This window comes from Aedes albopictus, chromosome 1 (assembly GCF_035046485.1).
Source record: "Aedes albopictus strain Foshan chromosome 1, AalbF5, whole genome shotgun sequence".
Lineage (NCBI taxonomy): Eukaryota > Metazoa > Arthropoda > Insecta > Diptera > Culicidae > Aedes > Aedes albopictus.
The window spans coordinates 336,556,306-336,577,891 of record NC_085136.1 but is presented as its reverse complement, the minus strand read 5'-3'; the positions used below and the strand labels follow the sequence as shown (position 1 = coordinate 336,577,891).

Sequence of the window (21,586 nt, the reverse complement as noted above, 5' to 3'; positions counted from 1 at the left end):
CTTTGTCGGAGTCTTAGATGAATATGTATCGCATTCTTTGGTAAATCCGCATTGCATTATTTTGTGAATTTGTGCCAGATTGTTCTGTGACTTCCAAACTTCTTTGTTGTTTTCTCAGTCAGAATTTTGTGTCGAATCCTTCTGAGAATTGTTGTTTGATTCTTCTGGAAACCTTCGTTGTTACACACTAAGATTCTGATTTTCCAGCTCAGTAAAATTTTCGCTGAGTTATGTAATTTTTTTCATCTTTTTACTGAGTTTTCAACAGCAGATTTAACTCGGTACACTCGGTAATCAATATTTACCGTTCATCAGTAACGATATTTACCGTTCATCTGTAATTTTTGACAGTTCATTTGCAGAACTCGTTAACTTATTTACAGAGTATTCAGCAAAAGGGATAACCGAGCGTACCGAGTTAAATCTGCTGTTGAGAACTCAGTAAAAAGATGGGGAAAATACCGAGCTGATCTTAAATAGTGTGTACGATTGAATTTGTTAAAATTGAAACAACTAACATTCCCACCATTTTTATATACCTTGGATTAAAGCAAGCCCATTGGGCTTGCCATTGGGCCTTTTCATTCGACGTCTTGAATCAGCTAATTTTTCTGGTCTTTGACAGTTATTGTAAGGAGATGACAGGTCCGTGTTAGCAGCTGTTTTTAACCTTTGTAAACAAATGCATACGCGGAGCTGTCACATGAAAAGGCCTATGTCTGGCAAAGCAAAAGTTATTCGGAAATGTATGATTAATGAAAATTTAAACAAAAAAAAACAACAAAAAGAACAAAAATCAAGGCCATCTTTATCTTGCTCATTCAGAACTGTCAGAATGGCCTGAGAATTGTCAAATCATGTTATGAAGAATGAGGTGTTTTTTTATGAAACGACAACAGTGCTGATATTGGTATTGATATTCACGTGCTAGGACGCAATCTTGTGTCAAAATTTCATTTATTCTTCAATACACCAACAAAGCTAGCCATGAAAATGTTTGACAATTCTCAGGTCATTTTGACAGACCCCATACATGCACGAAAAGGACGGATAATATATTCTACTTTATCGACCTTGTTGCCGTCCTTTTCATGCTCATGTTACATCTGTCAAAATGACCTGTGAATTGTCAGTCATTTCGAGGTTAGGTTCGTTGGTGTAATAAAGAATAGAAAATTTAGCCATTTAATGGCTCGTAAAATGAACTACAGTAGACGTTCGATAACTGCAACATGTTTACGTTTCACTTACCGAATGAAATTCGATTACTGCAACAACTGACAGACGTCAAAGAACTGCCAGTTGCTGCAGAATGCAGCCAATGTGCATTTGATTAACATCGCATTGCAGCAAAACATCGCATCGCTGTTAACATTTCATTTTGACGGATAGCGGTGCGATAACTGAAAAATTGTTGCACTTAGCGGACTTGCAGTTAAAAAGCATTGCAGCTAAAGCGTTTGCACCGAGCGTACGTCTACTGTACTGGTATAATAGCTTTGATTGCTAACAGATTTTCTGTGGCATATGACATGACACTTGGTATTGTAGCAGTTCTGTCAAAGGCAAGTTTCTGTTTATTTTTATCATGCCCTTCAGACATAACAACTGATGCACGCTAAACCGAAAACCACCACTTGTCAATTAAACTCCTGAAGAATTTTCCTAAACCGTTCGATAATGACCGCTTCCTTCCCGTTTAACGCGCGTCAACACGGCTCCAACCAACTTTCCCACGGTCCGATAACCACTGATTGACTGCATCAGCACAGACTCCGACTGACTCCGGATCGTGCTAATTTTTCATGCAAATTACTTCCAATCTCTTAAAACGGCAGCAACCGGTCGCAACCGCCACGCGCTTCGTCTTAATCGACAGCCACTAACCAATCACCGGATCGATCGATAAAGCTGCTGCACGGGCACACACTTCGTTTCCGATTCGCGCCCGCTTGAACCAGTCCCGCCGAGAGTTCGGATGTCCAATCCGATCCGATTCGACCAGTTTTGGATTCATATTTCCGCTAGAGCGCTCGCAAGCGCTGGGACTCGAAAATGACATTAACTACGGAACATAATCTCGTTTAACGGGCCCGTTCGTCGCTGTCATTAATTTTAATACCGGGTGTACTTCCTCGCGACGCGCGGGATCGTAGTAGGCGCTGGCTGATAACGCCCGTGACGAAGCCCCAATCAGACGGACGCGATCGCGCGCGCGAAGGTGTGCGTAGAACAACGGCCCCGAAACGATTGATTGGCCGGACCTCGGGAGAGCGAGAGAAAGGAGGAAGGAATCAATTCTTACGGTCAAATTTCGAGTTTCCGCGCTGAACGGGTGACCACAACAGCAGGAAAAAGCAGGGAATGCCTCATTGAGAGTTAATTGAAGGAATTGAGCGCTTTTCGCACGACGGGCGGCGGGAAGACGTCGATAACGAGCGCAGTTTGCCACTGCAATTATGCTAATACCGCGCCATTCGGGCGGGGTAGAAAGCGGGCAGGCGGGGTTACACTACTAATTCACTTATGTATCTACGCGCAGGGCCCCTTCATTTCCGAGGAAATAAAAGCCGTATCAGAATCATTAAAGTACGTACTAAACAAGGTGAGATCCGTGAGTGGTTTGTCGTAATCTCCTGGCATGCTTCCGGTCCTCCTAGTAGGCTCCGTCAACGCGTGAGACCGTGAGATTTTATCTCTCGGATGTTGGTTGCCGGGCAACGCGACGCGACGCGAAAGGAAAGTTGTCAAATGCGATGTCGAACCGCCATATTGAATCCGCCGGAGCGTTATCAGCGTCGATCGAACATGTGTTTCTTGCGGCTGCAATCGGTCGCTGGTGGGCGCCCATAAATCCGAAGTCTCGTTTTCTCGAACTCGACATTAACGACACCCCTTCTGGCTTTCACTACTGCTGCTGTGTTGTGGCGTGATAAAACCAGAGCGATAACGGGGCGAAACAGAAGCCAACGGCGTTGTCGTGCCGAAAACAAAGACGAAAGAAAGGATCACGTCTTAATCTGTGGGAAATGTAAACAAACAAATTGACTTCTGTGGGCCAGGCAGAAACATGAGGGAAGAGATGAAAACAACACCACAGTGGCGAACGTTTATCATCTTCCTGTCCCTGTGCAGGACCACAAGAAGAGGACGAGGAGAAGGAGCAGAAAGGAATCGAGATTTACGACGCCTTCAGCTGTGTGTCCCTCCGTGGTCCGTAGGGAATCTTCTTGGGCGATTCCTTTCTTGGAATCGCACCACGGATCGATTTCGATGAGCCGGGCCGTAAAAGAGGCGTCGAAATCGATTCGCTAGTTGACAGAAATTGACAGATTTTGACAGAGTTGACAGAAGCGGGAATTTTCGAGCACTTTCCCCAAACTCGCGAGGCGTTTGCTTCGAAATTTGCCGCGAACCGCACGCAAGAATTAGCACCACACTCGAAGCAAAGTGAAAACGGAAAATACACTTTTCACGCCGCGCTGAGCATCGTCCGATTCTTGCACCTTGTTTTCTGTGTTTGTAATTGGCGTTGTTGTTGTTGTTGTTGTTGCTGTCAGTGTTCTAGCAACGAGCCTAACCAACGCCTACTACATAGTTCTGCCGCTGCGTTGTATTACTATGTAGCGTTGCGGGCGGCAGCAACAGCCAGTAGTGACGACTCCGCCGGTGGCAGCACATTGCATGATGACTCCTTTCCCTCGCCGCGCCGCTTCACCTCCTCCACATTCCGAAAATCGTCCAACGAGGGCCTTTTTCAACGATTTTCAACTTTTGGTTTGGGTCCGCTTGGATGGCGCCACTCGACGTGCGATCGTACAGTGGTATGGGTGCTGCTACGGGACTGACCGTTGTTGGAACCGCTTTGTTTTTGTTTTGGTCGGTTCTGACGCGACGCGACGCGATGCGGTGCGGCGTGGTGGACTTGAAACAGCAATAGACCTACTTGTGCGACGAACCATGGCCGCCTACTTCTGCTTGCATTGCCTGTCCGCGTATGAGCGCGAGTCAGTGTATGAGTTCCGAAATGCGTCACCGTTGGCGGCGCTCGGACAATGAAACGCGCCGCTTCGTACCTGTGTGTGTGCGTCAGTCACACTGACGACTCTTTGTACGGCGATTTTCGATGGTTGCTTTGGTGTCACTTCTTTTAGGATTTTCCCCGGTGACGGAATTTTCCCTTTCGTTTCCAGGCTTGCTTGGATGCCGTTTCGCATTGCGTTCAACAAGTATTTCTGCACTTTGCGGAGCCGCTACCTAGGGGTGCTGACCCCTTTTTTCAACCAATTTTTTTTTTCGAGGGCAAGAAGGGTGCTGCTGTTGCTAGCAAATCAAATCAACCGACCCGATGACAGCGAAAACATGCGAACAAAAATCGGAGTAAGGTATATAATTGTGTTAGGACTCTGCTGGCGTTTGATGTTTTCGGTTTGGTTGTCATAAACGAAGGGCTCTCGAGGAAGCAAATCGAGTGTATGGCAAAGAAAGGATCGCCCCTTTTTAAATACGGAAACCGGTCGCACGTGTTTTTATTATCTTGCAAATTAGTTTGGCGACGACAATGCGAAGGAATCCGAGCAAAAAAGGGCGAAACAGCCGTTACCTGTCTGATGTGCGGCGTCGCCATCTTGGATGAGTCAGCGCACAGCTCTGCCATCTTTGTTCTATGCGACGTAATCTCACAGTCGGTTTTTTAACCGATCGTCGTTTCGGTTCGAGGAAAACACACAAGACTAACCCATCGCGTAGCCAAAGGCGTTACCTGGCAACGGTTCAAGCAGATTGCACATGCGACTAAAAATTGCAGTTGCAAAATGGCCGCCATCGCGGTCCACTCGGTGCAACCTTCAAATTTTGCCACTAAAAGTTTACGACTAACCTTAACCTCCTTCGATGTGCAATCGAACGGCCCACTTTCTGCGCGAACGCTGATAATATTGCCTTATTTTCGCACATGCGTGAACTATTGCATCACTTAGTCGGCGATTTTTTTGAGAATTGTGTGCGCATTTCATCCTCACACACAACAGATTTGACCTTTTCGTCCAAGAAAACCGTCCATCACCCGTGTGTGCGTTGTTGTGTGAGTGTGTGACCGATCGCCGTCGCGATCATCGTCCATCGTCGATGCCGTCGTCACGCTAGGTGGCGCTCGAAAACGAAACCCAAAGTGCAGCAACAAAAACCGAAACCGAAGAACAGTAGTAGTAGGCCTGGGGAAAATGTAACATTGAACTATAAAAAAACGCTTCAAATGCAGACACACCTCGTCATAACCTACAAAATTAATTATCATAAATTATGACACATTGCGCTCTTTGGTCTGGATTATAAAAAAAATACCTAGTTGAAGAAGGCAGTAGGCGGCGAACGACGCCGCGCGAAGTCAGCAGATTTGGCAACACCTTGACTACTTTGATTGTTGTTGTTGCTGCTGGTTTTCACTATTTTTATTGAACGGTACAACAGTCAACTAGCCGCCGTTGCCGTCGCCATACAACGACTACTGAGATCTGATTTAAAATTGTAATAATGGGCGCACAGGTCGCACGCGATCGCTAGACCAGGGAAAATTAAAACAAATATTGACCATCAGCCGCAGCGAAAAGTTGGCTTTGTGCTGTTGTTCCATGGACGCGACGTGTGGTCTTCTTCTGATTGTCGCATTGTTGTTGGATGTAGCGAAAAATGCAACTTTATACTGTTGTTGTAGCGGTAGGCATCTACACATAAAAGTGAAGTGCGTCGTTACGGTCGCGCACCGATGACCCTGACGCTGCGCTGCGGCAATGCGCGAATCATCAAGACATTCGGAAAACCGAACATCAGCCATTTCAAGTTTTAAGGGGTTTTTTTTTGAAGGTTTTGGGAGATTTGTACCTCAGCGTTGAACACGATCGTTACAGTTTGTTTCAATTTTCATGATTCATAAATTTTCGAATAACTTTAGCTTTGTCCGACATCGCTTGTTTCAATCCAAGGTTTATAAAAAGGTGGGAATGTTCGTTTAAACAAATTCAATCGTAACAACGAGGATTTCTACAAAGGTTTTCAGAATCGGACAACAATTCTTAGAAGGATTTGACACAAAACTTTCACAATAGACAAAGAAGTTCAGAAGAATCCGACAAAGGGTCACAGAATGATCCGGCACAAATTCACAGAATAATGCAATGCAGATTGACCAAAGAATGCGACACAGATTCATACAAGAACACGACAAAGTTGCTCAAAAGACTCCAGCACGGATGGCAGAAGAATATGGCACAAACTCATAGTAGCATGTGATATGAATTCTTACAAGAATCCGACACTCACAGAACTCACAGAAGAATTAGACACAATTTCTCAGTAGCATCCGACACGAATTGTTTTTATAGAATCTGACACTTGATCTGACATGAATTCTCAAAAGTATCCAACACGGATTCTTGAAAACATCTAATACCAGTTCTCAGCACAATTCGACACGGTTTCTCAGAAGATCCTGACATGGTTTTTTAGGAGAATCCAACGCAAAATCTCAGAATAATCCGACAAAAGTTCAAGCCAAGAATCTGCCTAAAATTTACAGAAGAATTCGATACAGATTCTCAGAAGAATTCTACACGGGTTCTCAAATGAATCCGGCATGGTTTTTTAAAAAATCCACTGATTCACTGAAGAAACCGACACGGATTTTCGCAAGAATCTGACATGAACTTTTAAAAGAATCCGACACTGATTCGCTGATAAATGTCGCACAAATTGGATAAATTTTCGATGCAACAACTGAAGCGATTCCCGAAAAGTTTTCAAAGGTATTTATGGATGAATGAGCCTAACGTTTCTTGCTGGGATTTGACACCAAGTTAGACACGGCTTCGAAAAAATTACCCCAAGGTTCTTACAAAACATGACAGGGGTGGGAACATTCTAGCTTCTAGTTAAAAACGGCTTCTGATAAAAAAAAAATGACCCCAAGGTTCTTACAAACAGGAGTGGCAGGGTGGGAACATTCTAGCGACTAGTTCAAAAACAAAAACAATCCAACAAATAGAGTCGTCAACCAACTCCACCACCTGTCAATGTAAATTAGAAATAAAAACGATGAATGAAATCGTTCCAGCTTCCGGTCCGATAACTGACCAAACCACTAAATGAAGTCGCTAGCTCAGCAGTAGGTCGGGCGGTACCCTCCAGCAGCCTGGTAGCAAGCTACTCATCAATCCGTCAACTGTCAAACCAGCAGCAGCGATGACGATCACTGTGGTTGTTATTACCGAGGCAAAACTGTCATTATGGCCGCGGATCGAACGAACGCGATTGAAGTAACCCTTGCCTCGCGTCGCGGTCGGCAAAATTTGCTCTTGCGAAACGTGTCACAACGGTTCCATCAAGCGGCAATCAAAAGCATCATCATCGTCGTTGTCCGCGTCGTCATAGCCTACTAGATTATATTATTAAACAACCATCATCGCCGCGGCAGAAACTGCGGCGACGAGTGCATTCAATTCATTAACGCGCAGTAAGCGCGTTATCATCGTGCCCCCTTCGAACGCGATTGCGAGGGGAGCTGCATGTGCGAGGAACAAAGGACGGGGGGTCCATTCATGCGATCCATACTCACACACATCCGCGCGACTTTATCCCCTCGTCTCTCTTGTTGTTGCTGTTGGAAACGGGAATGTGTGCGCGCGCGAGTGTGGGATGGTCATCGTTATGCAGCCCAGCAGCAGCGAGACTCGCGTTCGCTTCATTCATTCATTCACATTCAGTTTAGAGACTCATTCAGTTAAATCGCTGTTATCATCGCTGGAAATCACCACCATCACCATCAACGTCGCCGTTCGTTGGATGGTTGCTGGGACGCGGCCGGCGAGAATCGAAAGCGACTCGCTGTTTGTTTCCACTCGGTGCTGGTTGTTGATCATCATCATGGAAATTAAAATAAGTACTTTGGTCGGTAGATCGCGCCCCGAGAGAACGTTACTCACGACCACGAGGGGGCATTGAATCAAAGATGGCGACTGCGCAGCCACCCACCTTTTTGGAAGCGACGCGTCGCGTCGCGTTCTACCTGAACCCTAACCTCGCCGCCGCTGTGGTCCGTCGAAAATCCATAATGCGAAAACACGCGCAGACATAATAGAAGCGGGAATTTGCCATGTCATCGTGCGCCCCCTCGTCTCGATCGCCCGCAAACTCCGAAAATTGATTTCCATTCGATCGCAGTAGACGCGCGGGAAGGTAACCGGGCAACCCGCAGCAATAAGCAATCAAGTGATTCTCTCATTCAACATTTTGTTCAGCGCGCAACAATTCACAGACGCCTTACATTTTTTTTGAATGAACATCGAAGCAGAACAAGAATAACGCACACACAGCCAACCAACATAAACGGGGGGTTATTATCGAGTTCGAATCTAACGCAAAATGTGTGTGAGGCGAGGGAGGTCGATTACACCCTTTTCCCCGAAATCGAACAAAACATAGTCTCGAAATGGCTATTTTTCTCCATTCTGAAATTGGTTAGATTGGACGCTCGGCAATTGTGTACGGAAAAAAACCTTTGTTTCCAGGCCAACTCGACCGTGAATCTCCGCACGGACCGCCGCGGCAGCGGTCGGACGACCTCGCTTCATCGCAGCAAGCCGAACAATAATGTGAATTCGAAGCGTCTCGGCAGGCACTATGCATTCGCATTCACACAGTAGGCCGATGTCAACTGCCAAGCGCCAATCTGTCAAAAGGCACGCACTCCTTCGGGGCCTGCTGCGATCGGCTCACTTCACCGCGCATGACCCTTGACCAAGATCTTTGAAAGCGCCGCCAAGCGATAGTTAATTCTAAGGTAGGAACCTAAAACCAATATGTTTAGCCCCGAAAGCATCGTACTAAAATTGATACCTCTCTCTAATAGCGTGTACCTCGCCTGTCGGCCCCCACCACCACGCCGATTCATTATTACAGGGCGCTTCGCGTAGAAAAGGCTCTTTTCTCCCGCCACTCAAAGCGACTGGTCGGAAGGTCGGAAGATACAAGACCAAAGACCAACCCAACCCGATCGGTCCGAAATATGTTACGAAACATTCATACACACATCCATTCACACATGTGGTGGCTAGCAAAACACTGAAACGGATTTCGATTACGTTTTGTTTTAGTTAATATATCGAAATTATATGGTTCCCGCCGTGTCTATGAACCTTCACAGCAGCCAGCACACTTTATGTAACTCACGCGGTAATTATATGGTGATACTTTGCCCACCTCCCTCGGAACCGCTCCCCCCTCAGTGATGCTTCTTATCGGATTTCTTTAGAAGAAAAATATTAAAAAAAAGTACTCACCACTGCTATTATTGGAATTGCTGGCAGCACTGCTGCCACCGCCACCACTAGTTGACGTCGAATTGCCACCACTGCCACTGCTAAACTGCTGCTCCTGCTGGTGTTGTTGGCTACTTAACCGCTGGAGGGCACTGTTGTACTCGCTGAGTTCGCTAACGCCACTGCTGGCTCCACCTGTGGAGCCACTGTCACCACCACCACCTCCGTTGCCACTACCGCCACTGTTGCCATACAACGCATTGGCGGTGACGATGGCAGCCGCAAGCGAACTGCCACCACTGCCACCGTCCAGCAACGCTTTCTCACAATCTGAAACGAGAAACGAGAAATTTGATTTAGAAAAACATATTCCAGAATCATAGCAACCAACGACCATCCAAGTAGGCATTGATTCGATTTCCCCCTTTATTCCCGAAACTGGTTGTCAAAGCAAACGTCAGAAATCATCTCCTAAATTGGATCGAGTGCGCCCTCATTGAACGATTGACGATGATGATGACGCCGAAAAGCAACAACGGTTGCGGGAAGGATTGGAATTGGGATTGGAAGCGCAGAATGATTCAATTACCCGCTGCTCGAGGGTTATTCCTCTTCAGGACGCCAGGCCGTTCAAGAAAGCGTCTAAGTTTTATGAATGGAAGCGTTAGGGAATATGTATTTGCTTGCGATGGGATTCGTATGAAGCAGGCTCGCTCTAATCAGCGTTGAGTTCTTTTTAGATATAGTTTGGTCAACGAAACGGGTTGATTGGAAGATTGGTGAATTGCACGAAATGATTCAGAGAACAACATAGCGAAATCTGTGTTCAAGATACATCGTAGTATTCTTACCTTCGTTCAAAGTTTTTATCAACCTTGCGCTACAGTAGGCTTTGAAGCTAAACGTCGTGTCTAGTACAGCTTATCGTATAAACTTGTTTGAAGGTAATGGTGAAAGAAAAACGTAATTATTTGATCAATTCAATTCGAGAATAAAGAAAACTTGATCTCTAGATTCGTGCAAATTGTGTGTAATGAACATCCCTAAAGATGATCGAGTGCGGGCGACACCAATCACAGTGACCCGCGACCGGCGTCATCGTCCCATGTTTAGCAATGTCAACAGTGCCAGTGTCAGAGTCAGAGTGAATTTCTGCAGCTCCTGCTTGCTCGCAATAAATCCAAAGTGCAGCCCTTTGACATCGATCTAAATTGAATCTGTAATGTAGAAAAATCGCGGACTAGGCTATGCCGCGTGCAGCTGTGTTTTGAGCTGCTCGTCACATTTCTTTCGCGTTCGTCAGTTTCTTGTTTTAGTTTTCGCGATTCCGCTGACAGTTTGGCCGGTGCTACGCCATCCGGATGAATCTTCCGCGGGTGAAAGGGTGTTTGTTCTGTGTTAATTTTGATGGAACGTGACTTATTGACTTTGAGAAGTAGTGTAGAGCATTGTGTCCAAAATCAGTTCCGCGTTGCTGGAACGGCTAGTAGCGCTAGCGAGCGCTACCGATACGCCCTCCGGAGAAGTTTCCAAGTCTTGTTCATGATTGCATGCCGCTACTCGTAGCTTGAGTCTCGCAAAAGGTGCCGGTTCAACACTGCGCAAAAGTCCACCGCCTCGGAATGGAACCTCTTCTCATGAGCGTAGTAAGATACCAGCAAGGATACCAATCCAGTCGGTTAAGTTGAACTTTCTCAACAGTTGTCCACCTTGTTATGGTGACGAGCTAACCTTTGACGACTCGATGGTAAACACGACTATCGAGCTCTATTTTCTTCAGCTTCGTGTCCAACTATCGGTTCATGGCTTGCTTCTCATCGTACAGAGCTCTCTGCAGCCTGCTTGCAGACTTTCGTTGGTGCCCTGTCGTCCTGGAACCATTTTGGAATGCAGTCACCGCGTCCATTTGGTGCACTTCGAGGTTCAGCTTCGTCACCAATACAACGAGGTAGCGCACTGTTGCATAACGGACGATGGGTCACATCGTGTCCTGGATCACGCCCTTGATAACCTTTGGTCACCAATCGCAATGACGGTGTCTGTTGATTCGTCTTCAACTTTGGATGCTTTGGAGGTAGACCCGATACCTTTTCTTGTAAGTCTCACTCACACATAAGAAGTTCATGGTGAGATCTGGCGAGATCACACAAGACGTTAGCGATATCGAGATCGGTAAACATATCTTCCTCACTGATTGGCAGTTAGCTTCACGCTTCCACTGGGACCTGCGCTGCATTGGACACGTACATAGATTGATTCAGTTGACTTTTTGGCCTCTTGTAAACGGATCGGAACGACTGCTGTACCAGTTGCAGGACGCGGATCGGGGTGACCGTGCTGTTATTTGTTGTAAGCGGATCAGGATGACCACGCTGTTAGTTATTGCAAACGGATCGGGAAGACTGTGCAGTTAGTTATTGTAAGCGGATCGGGATGACCGCGCTGTTAGTTATTGTAAGCTGATCGGGATGACCGCTGTATCAGTTATTGGAAACGGATCGGGAAGACCGCGCTGCTAGTTATTGTAAGCGGATCGGGATGACAGCGCTGTTAGTTGTTGTAAGCGGATCGGGAAGACCGTGCATTTATCTATCGTAAGCGGATCGGGGTGACCGCTGTATCAGATATTGAAAGCGGATTGGGATGACCTCGCTGTTAGTTATTGTAAACGGATCGAAATGACCGCTGTATCAGTTATTGGAAGTGTATCGGGATGACCGCGCTGTTAGTTATTGTCAGCGGATCGGGATGACCGCTGTATCAGTTATTGGAAGCCGATCGTGATGACAGCGCTGTTAATTATTGTAAGTAGATCGGAAGTAGTAGAAGAAACTGCTCCCCGCTGCGCCGCTTCCAAGAGAATGTACGTAAGCCGCCTCGAATCCACTGCACACTCTGCTTCACCCGGTACCGTAGTCAACGTTACTTCGTTCGGTGCCCAAGGAGTGTCCATTGCAGCGAAAGTGAAATTCCTGTGGAACTGTCGATCAATCACGTTCATCTCCTGTGTCAGCTCGTTACTATAGCTCCCACGATGTTCGTGCCTCGCTCACTTCGTAATTCCGCAGGAGCTACTCTGCGTCCGATATAACGCCTTATCGCCATCTTACAAGACTCGGCTAAAGGCACGTGAATCACTTCAAGGTGTACTTCGCGAGTCGACATGTACATAAACAGTGCGATCAGTCGAGCAGTCGTTTGACGATGTTACGATACACTCTCACGGCGATTGATCCAACTGCCTGAACGGATGATTCCCGGTTCGTTCAAGAACAGTGATAGTTTGCTTGTGACACTGGTCTTCTACAGCCGTTGCTGTTCCTACAGCTACTGATCCGTGTTATGCGATTGTTCCGGCCTTGGCCAACTCTTCTTGTGAAAGCGATCCGGTCAGTCTTGACTCCCTGATCGCCGTCCGCCGTGAATTCTGCGCGTATCGTTCAACGTATTCTACAGCTTGAACCGACCGTGTCCACCTCAAGAACCGCTTCCACGACATGAGTTATATGTAATGTCATCATCACCTTACAATGCTTCATAGAAGTTCTCCACTCTTCATTGGTCTTATCCAAGGTCTTATCTTCAGGTAGATGTACGCTCATTAACCACTGATCAACTGCTTCTCGCCGCGTAGTTAGCATGTAGCCTCATCTGCCCCTTTCTTCTTGATAGCCACCCAGCACCCCTAGTAGTTGCTTCGTTTTCGATAGCTGCGATGGTCGAAGTCTGTTTGTCGATTCGTTCGATAGTTATTATTTGAAAGAAGCGAACGCCGATAACTGAGCTGTCATCAACAACTCTAGTCGCGGGATAGAATTTGCTTGGAGTTAGGGAGCCAGTTCCGCAAATGAAATCCGCCAAGAGAATGGACGTGCTTGACCTTGCTTGTCAGATTTACTGCGCTTCTTCCACGTTATCAGCGATGTCCAAGTTCAAAACAAAACGTGCATTTGTAGGATGTTGTATCGCAGTGAAACTCCGCCGCAGAAATAGTAGCGGAGAAACGGACAGCAACTTCTCGCTGGACAGGAACAGCGGACTTCTTATCCTCGCTGAACCGTATACACTGATCCCCTTTTCGCTTTCCCATGGCATCCAGGAACTCTTCCGCGTTAGCGACCTAGTTGAGAAGCTCAAAACCGCCTCTCGAGTGGACGTATCGTACCTCCATCGCTCGTTTCACAGCTTCCTCGATCGTGCCTACGGTGTCGAACGTCGCTGTCGATGCAGTTTTTCTCGACGACAGCCACCGCCACCGCTGAGAATTGTCCTGCAACGATCGCTGATCTTCTTCGCCATCTTCTTCTGAATCTGGTTCGCTTCTCTGTCCTCTTTCGGCTCCGGAGGCGAGGCGTTGAAAATGCCAAACTCTTCAGGAGATCGAGCAGCATGAACGTTGCAGTATAGTCCTGCAGCTGGCCTGACGGAATGGAGCAGCGGATTATGACGCTCCTTACAACCTTCGACGTTGCAGCCGGTTGAACCGTGCTCTTTCAGTTGGCACAACTTCCATCTGCGTACCACTTGGCATCGCACTGTCAGCTGAAGCCTCTCGTAGATCTGGATTTAGTGTTCCACTCCGGGATTGACTTGAAATCCTACTCTCTTCTATGTCGTTCGAGTGCACGCAATCGTCGTGCACTCTGCTTCTCAATCTTTACTACGGTTCGGATTCTTCGTAATGGGAGGTATGCACTTCAAACGGAATCGCTCAAGCTTGAGCAAGTAATTTTCGTTCAGTGCATTATTTTTCCGTGACCGGAATGGTCAAGAAATTTAACACAGCAAGCCCCATTTGATTTGACGTTTCGTTTCAGCTCCGTACTAGGATTCGAAATAAAGCGACGCTTTTTTATTTCTTGAGCGATTCCTTGCCTGAATTTTCCACGCATCGAGATAGGCCAAGAAATTTCTTGCGAACAGCGTATCACCCATAACGGGGATTCCTTCTCCATACGTAGCAACTTCGCTAGCGTCTTTCACGATGCTTGACAGGAACTTGGATAACGTCCACAGCGTCACCATTTTGCTCTTTCTGCGATACCGTACCCATTCCGGCTGGGTGCCAGCCGGCAGCTTCACTGTCAGCTCCTGAACTACCGCTCCGAAGCTAATCAAACTCGCCAGCCGATCCGCTTTCGATGGCACTCCGTTGCGAGCCTTCGCCAACAGCATGTTTAGAAGTCGCTCTAGCCTACGGTACACCATGCGCAGTGTCTCCACAATCTTTGGATCGAATTTCAGCAGAAGCAGTCTGCGCCTCACCGCCTCCAGGGCCTCTCCTTTCAGGCACTCCTGATGTAGCCGTGCCAAATTCTCCAAGTCGGAAAAGCCGCACGCCTTCGTTGACGTCTCGTAGCTGCTGATGAACATCGGCCATTCTACACCTTCTCGGGTTTGGGAACCTCTGGTCGAATCTCTGCTGCGCCCAATCCTCCGGCAGACTCGTGCGACCGGGCATCAGTGTGAGCTTGCGAGTATATTTCGGAATCGAGTGTCTAAGATACGCTGCTCTCGGATCTTCGAAGTTCGCTTCCGTAGCATCTGCTTTCCCCGGCTTTTCATTCCTCGACTTTTTCTTCTCGAGCCGGAAAACTTCGTCTGCTCCGATTCCGTCATCTTCCTTGTTCCTCCAACGGCTTCCTCCATCTCCTTGTCACCATCGGCCGCTCCTGTATTCCGCTTTAGCTGCACCTGCTTCTGTATCTCTTCCATCTCGATCCGCATTTTCTCGAGTTTCCTCTGATGAGCTTCTTCTTCGGTGATCTTATTCTCCATCGGCTCCTGTTCGAGCTTGAGCTCCATCTCCCACTTACTCTAGCTGCTGGCACATCTTGAACAGCTCTTGTTTCATCTCCAGACGTTTCCGGTGTAAAATCTTCTCCTTCTCCATTTCCCGAAGCGTAATGTTCGCGTCCTCTCAATTCCGCTAGCTTCTTCACTTCATCTTCCGTTATCATCGTGTTCGCTTCTGGCTTGATTCCCATTTTCGTATTAGGTACCACCGCCTCCGGAACGCCTGGTTTTGTTTCTTCTTTCTTGAAACATCTTTTTTTTAGTAGCATGATTCTGAGCTGCAAAAATAACATATGAGTGTACTCTTTGCAAGTGAGTGTTCACATCCTTGTTTAGCGTTTCGAGACATTTCAGGGATCATTGAGTTTTCAGGGGCGTTTCAAGGTTTTTTTGCTGAAATGCCTTCGAAATCCCACACGAACTTCATGTAACGCACCTGAAACCCACTATAAATCATATGAAACTTCTTGAAATGCCTCTAAAATCCTCTTAAACACCCACGGATCACAAAGACGCGCCTTCGACCGTCCAAAACCACTGAAAATGCATCTGTAACGCATCTGAAGCTTCCTGAAATGCCATCGAAATCTCCCTAAAACCCCCTAAGACCTCCGAAACCACCGAAAATGCCATCAAAACCCGTCGAACATCCTCTGAAACTCGCTGCAATACCTTCGAAAACCCCCTCAGACCTCCGAAATTGTCTCTGAAACCTGTTCTGAAAATCAATATCCCAACATTATTACAATAGGGTCCTAACATGGGTCCTAAAACTAAAGACGAAATCTCGCTTTTATAGAATAATACGATCAAGATGGTATTCTAATCAGCATTCTTTATCACACCAACGATCGTAACCTCAAAATGACAGCAGAGCAGAGCAGAGCCAGAGCAGAGCCAGAGCAGAGCCAGAGCAGAGCCAGAGCAGAGCCAGAGCAGAGCCAGCACAGAGCCAGAGCCAGAGCAGAGCACTTACAATATACTTCTGACAGCACCATGAAACGCCCTTGTTATCTGCTGTGACGCCAACAAAACCGAAGTGTTCTCAAATCACCATTTGCGACTCCTCGCCATCGAGAAGATCGCAAGCCGCGCATTAAAAAAACTGCCTTTGCTTATCAGGACTTTGCATGTTCGGAATCGGTCGGAACTTCAAAGCATTTTCAACACCCTAATCAAACCAAATTTCCACCGCAACACTTTGGTTGTGCCTTATCACATACATTCGAAAATTTGACATTGTTGCATTGGACATCCCTACAATGATGTTTAAACTCAAAAGCTCATTTCTCGGGATGCTCAAGATGTCTTAGTACCACAAAAACACTCGATCACTGAGGACAGAAGGTGATACATTCCGGATAACTGACATTTGGTGATGACGTAGTTAATATCGCTGATCGAACGTATGCAAGAGAAAACATGGCCTGCTACTTCGGACGATCATGCAAAAAAAAAACTATGACCGTGCACAATAATAGCAATGATGACACATGTTTACTTTAAACAGCTTGTTTACATGCGTTACTGGCCTACCTTGATTAATAATGCGTGTAGTCATTATCATGTTTTGGACATCCCTAGAAATGAACTTTCGAATTAAAAAAAATAGTTTGTAGGGATGTCTAAAAACCTTGCGAATGTAAAATTAGTGAAAAATTTTAAAATATCAGAATCAAGATCGCAAAATTGGTATGCAAATTACAAACGTATAAGAAAAAAACCAATGACTGTTAAAAAAAATGATTTAAACTGATTTTGACAATCTTCAACAGCACAATACAAGTCCAACCTTGAGTTCAGCCTAAACGCACAATTCAATGACCTCATTAGGAATCATAACCTCAAACGGTTTCAAGTACAACGTCACATGACCACCAGGAGATTGACTGCGAAAATAAAAAGTCTCAAAACAAATGCGGGTCACCCGAAAAACCACGCACGTTGTCGTCATGATTCAATAATTTAAGAAATTTTAGCTACTGCCAAGCAACAAAGTCCTTTTGTATTGTCACCACACAAATTGAGTGGACACTTGAAGAGCACCTAAATTGGTCCGAATGCGGGGTCATTCGCTCAGTCGCAGTAGCCTGAATTTTCTTCTATTATAGTGGTTAGGTGCTTCTTAAACACGTGTCAATGTTTGTGTGCATCCAGTCATGTGTGTATTTTCTCAAACGGCGACTCGAAGTTGCCTTGGCAACTAACCCACCGCAATGCCTACTAGATCAGTCAGTGATCAGTGACCCTTTGAAATGCTAATTTCACCAGTCAGCGCTGGAGTAATTAAGAATCGTTTGCAATTGTCAGAAGTTGTTTGTTTGTTTGCTCGTCGTCCGAAGCGAGTGAACATCTGTTCACGTGCACCGCAGCACCTATCAGGACTCGGAGATCGGTCGGTTTTTATTGGTTCCGACGAGGCGTCGTTTTATGAGCCAACCGAGGCTGATGGCGTACGCTACTCTATAATTACCACAGGACTGTGCCCGCCAACCAACCGTTTTCAATGACGATTATTTTTGCACAATTGACAACGAATAGAACATTACGGCTGTGCGATTCTGATCGGGGAACGGAATCGGTGCAATTATAAATGGCACAGACGCTTGATTAATGGCAACCAACATCAGCCTACCTTGATTGAAGCGTCAATTTTTCAGATTGTCAAAAATCGATGTCCGCGCGTTAGCAAGCAGCACTGACAGCGCGCCAGATGTCATTCCATCAAAGCATCAAAGCAATCCGTCGGCGATGCGATGCATGGCAACGGAGACGCGTTGAGGAGCGCGCACTTCTAATAAAAATGCTTTTATTATTCAATTACAAAAACGTAAAGATCTAAACCTCTTCGACCCCTGTGCGAACAGTGTCTACGCCTATCTCACCCTAATAGATCATTGTGTAGTCCATTAAAACGTCTCTACGCATCGCTATTGAATGGGATATACTGCACCACGATGGGAAAAAGTGGGAACCCATTCCCCTAGTTTTTGCACTGCTGGTGTCTATCCCTCCATGGCCGCCATTGTCCATTCGTCCACATCGCCGTCTACGATACCGGAGAAGATGTCAACTTGAAGATGAACCCCGATCTCTGAATGGATGGAGGGCATAGCAAGCCGCGAGCAAGCACACTCACTGACTCACTCACTCACTCGCTAATAGGAACAATGAAAATAAATAATCAAATCAGTGAAGGGTCATGTCACCCTGACGTCTGCTTGCTCGCCTCGCGGGACGCCTTCCATCGCATCATAGTCTTGCTCAACGGTGGCCGCAGGGTTGCCAGCTTTGACTCTGGAATTCTGAGAACCTTTTCACAATTCAAATCTGGAAAAGTGCTTGACATCGTTTTGTTTTGAATATGATTTCTGCAACTATTGTGTATCAGAAAGATCTGGCAACCCTGATTACCCGTCCGCAACACAATCGACACAGAGATTGGTTATTGTTGTTAGATTCTGAGCTGATTCAATTTGGACACCCCTTGCTGCCGCGTTTGGGTCAATTGGATTTGTAACAAACGACGTCAAACGTCAAACGGCGGCAGCACGCGGGACGGGAAGCAGATTGCTTCAATTCATGTGCTGTGCAGTTCAATCGAAGTAGGCCAGATTTGTGTACGTTCATCGTTTAACCCGAATAAAGGGGACGCGACGCCCCTCTTCTTCCGAAAGGGGAACTACACATCGAAATTGGATAATTGACTGTTTTGAGAAACAACGAATTGATTGAATTAGCGTGATCACGACGAACGATGCACCGCCGCCCGCCTGCTTTGACAACCAGAACTACAATGTAAACAATCGAAACACCCGTTTGTGTTTCGAATTCGATTGAAGTCGCGCCTACCTTTCTGTAGAATCTCCAAATGCTCCCACAGGATGTCACCGGTGAAGGGTGGCGCGATGGCCAGGAAGCCCTCCCGACCGAGGCCGATTATGTCCCGGCCGCTCATCTTGAGGAACGGTTCTTTGTTGACGCTCTCCAGCGAGAACTCCGTGATGGACCAGTTCAGCCAAATGATCACATGTTCCGGCGTCCATTGTCGTGGATCTGGAAGGAAGTAAACAAAAATCGAGAGGGTAAATCAAAGCAAGTAGGAAGTTTTTCGTTAAGTCACATATTTTAACCTTAATAGTTTTGACAGGTGTCACTTATTTTGACAGATCATACAAGGGACAATTCTAATATGGCGTTTATCATTTTTCGGAACTTTTGGAGTCCGGTTCCACGTCTGTTACGCTTTTTTGTATACGATAGACGATAGACGTCACTTCTGATAACCCCTAGGGGCAAGACACTGTGCAAACGAGAGTAATTCTGAGAAATTCTGAGTAACTCTTTTCACCAATGATCGACGAAATTTGTTGGAAAAACACCCCTAAAACTGCAAGAAAAGCGAGATATCGGGCAACATTGTTTTGACTTTGCGATGAATCAGGCAACACCCAAGCAAAAACGGGAGCAATCCGGAGGAATTCTGAAATACTCTGTGTAGGAAAATATACTCTCCAGCACAGTGTCTTGCCCCAAGGATAACCCTCAATGATAAAACAAAACATTTTTTTTAAATTCCTGTTTTCTTCGAAAAGTTTTTTCATGTTTTAAGAAGTTCACTTCTAAGGATGTCCAGTACGCATTACATTCGAACCTAGGGGCAAGACACTGTGCAAACGAGAGCAACTCTGAGAAATTCTGAGTTACTCTTTTTGTCGATGATCGACGAAATTTGTCGAAAGACATCCCCAAAAATGCATTTTTCATTCAGCACTCGCAACACTTTGCAGTTTGACATTGGTGTCAGATCACACTCCGGTATAAATAATTTATATAATTCTGGAGCAACATTTGAAAAGGGCCCAAGAGGTCTTGTGTCTTTTTTGACATGGTTGAGCAATACGACTTTAGTGTGTTTTATCGTGAATTTCTAGTGTACCGAGCGAATATGACGTCACGCAATCCATTGTCGCTATTGAAATCGTGACGTCATGCTCGTTTGGTTACACGAACTGACAGTTCGTTTGGCTACAGTTGTCTTCGCCTCCGCGAGTCTATGGTATCTATAGTGTCTATAGTATAAATGGGAGAAAATCTGAGGAATAGTGAGGAGTTCTGAACAACACTTCGAACACAGGATTTCTCTCGTTAGATCTGTCCTACCCCTAGATTCGAACGAAATTTATCACGTAAAAAATATAACCATTTGACAATTATTTGGCTTTTGTGCAATACAAAAAACCTTTCAAATACTTTTAAGACACAAGGAATAAGTCTAACAGCAATGATCTACTCCCAAACGTGTTTCAATGACATAAGCCAAGCACCTTTTGGTGCAATAAACGATCTTACTGCAGCCTGTCAGTCGTTTTATTTCATTTTTCAAGTTCAACATCCACGACGACGGTATTCGCACTGCCACAGACTAAGAGAGCAGACACAAAGGCTCGTAAAGCTTAATAATTACAAAGTGGCGCATCCCTTCTTCCACTGACTGGCCTACTGCGACGCAACCAACAAAAAAAAAACATTTTACTCCCAGACACACCAACCAAAACAATAGAAATCAATTATCTTGACATTGAAAACTGACGTTTGTTGGTTTCTGGGACGTTTTTCCCACCGCCATCCATCGCCACAATCTTACCCGTTTCGTTTTTTTTTGTTTTGCTTTGGAGAAGCGACAAGGTCGACTGACCTTCCCCTTCCCCCTTCACAACCTATCTTTACCCACCTTGCTTGAAAACTTTTAATCATCATCTCTGAATTCTTATTAAAAAGCAGTTTCTGAAACGAGGAACGTCGACGACGTAGAATAATTAACATTATGCGAAAAAATGTGAACCGACGAAACGAATCGAAACACAAATTGTTGCCATGGCACCCGCTTGCATCGGCTACTACTTTGCATAGGCGCAGTTCGCTTGCTGACGGAGCCGGAATTGATCGTAGCTGGGAGATATCCCAGCCTGTGTACAATGTAGCAGCCGCAACTAGAGTCAAGGTTCTTTCGGTGGTGCGATTCGCATCAGAATATCTCCTCAGAAATCTCGGAGAAGCTGCCCTCCCGTACGTAAGACCTTCTCTCGAGACGCATGTAGGAAATTCCCCTATGCGTTCGGACGCCATCTTCGAATGTTGTGCGGGCTTTTTTGTTTGCTTTGTTTATGAATTGTTAGTGGGCACTACCACCTTGATCGAGGTAGGCTTTGATGGAATAAAGAAAATTTAGAACTTGAAGAAGTTTATGAAATATTTTGATACAGTTTTGATTGATATTGACCAAATTTTTCAATATTTTTAAACAAAGATACAAAATTTCAAAATTCTTGACAAGCATTCCAAATTATTTAAAAATAAAAAAAAACTGATGTGTATGATTTGCTCGAAACTTTTCTGAATTGAGCACCCCTTGAATGAATGAACTATTTAGGGTGTGAACCATTTCGCTTATTCGTTTAACTTTTAGTTAAAATTTG

General features: G+C 45.8%; 1 protein-coding gene across 2 annotated transcripts in view; it reads right to left on the bottom strand.

The window, feature by feature from the left end:
* LOC115253705 (ETS-like protein pointed) overlaps window positions 1-21,586 on the bottom strand; it is a 369,875-nt gene that overhangs the window by 71,807 nt on the left and 276,482 nt on the right. For both annotated transcript variants that reach the window (XM_062847443.1, XM_062847444.1), the window contains 2 exons: window positions 18,960-19,163; window positions 9,333-9,641 (listed from right to left, as the gene is read on the bottom strand). In XM_062847443.1, the coding sequence (XP_062703427.1) occupies window positions 9,333-9,641; window positions 18,960-19,163 (513 nt within the window). The remainder of the gene's footprint in view (window positions 1-9,332; window positions 9,642-18,959; window positions 19,164-21,586) is intronic.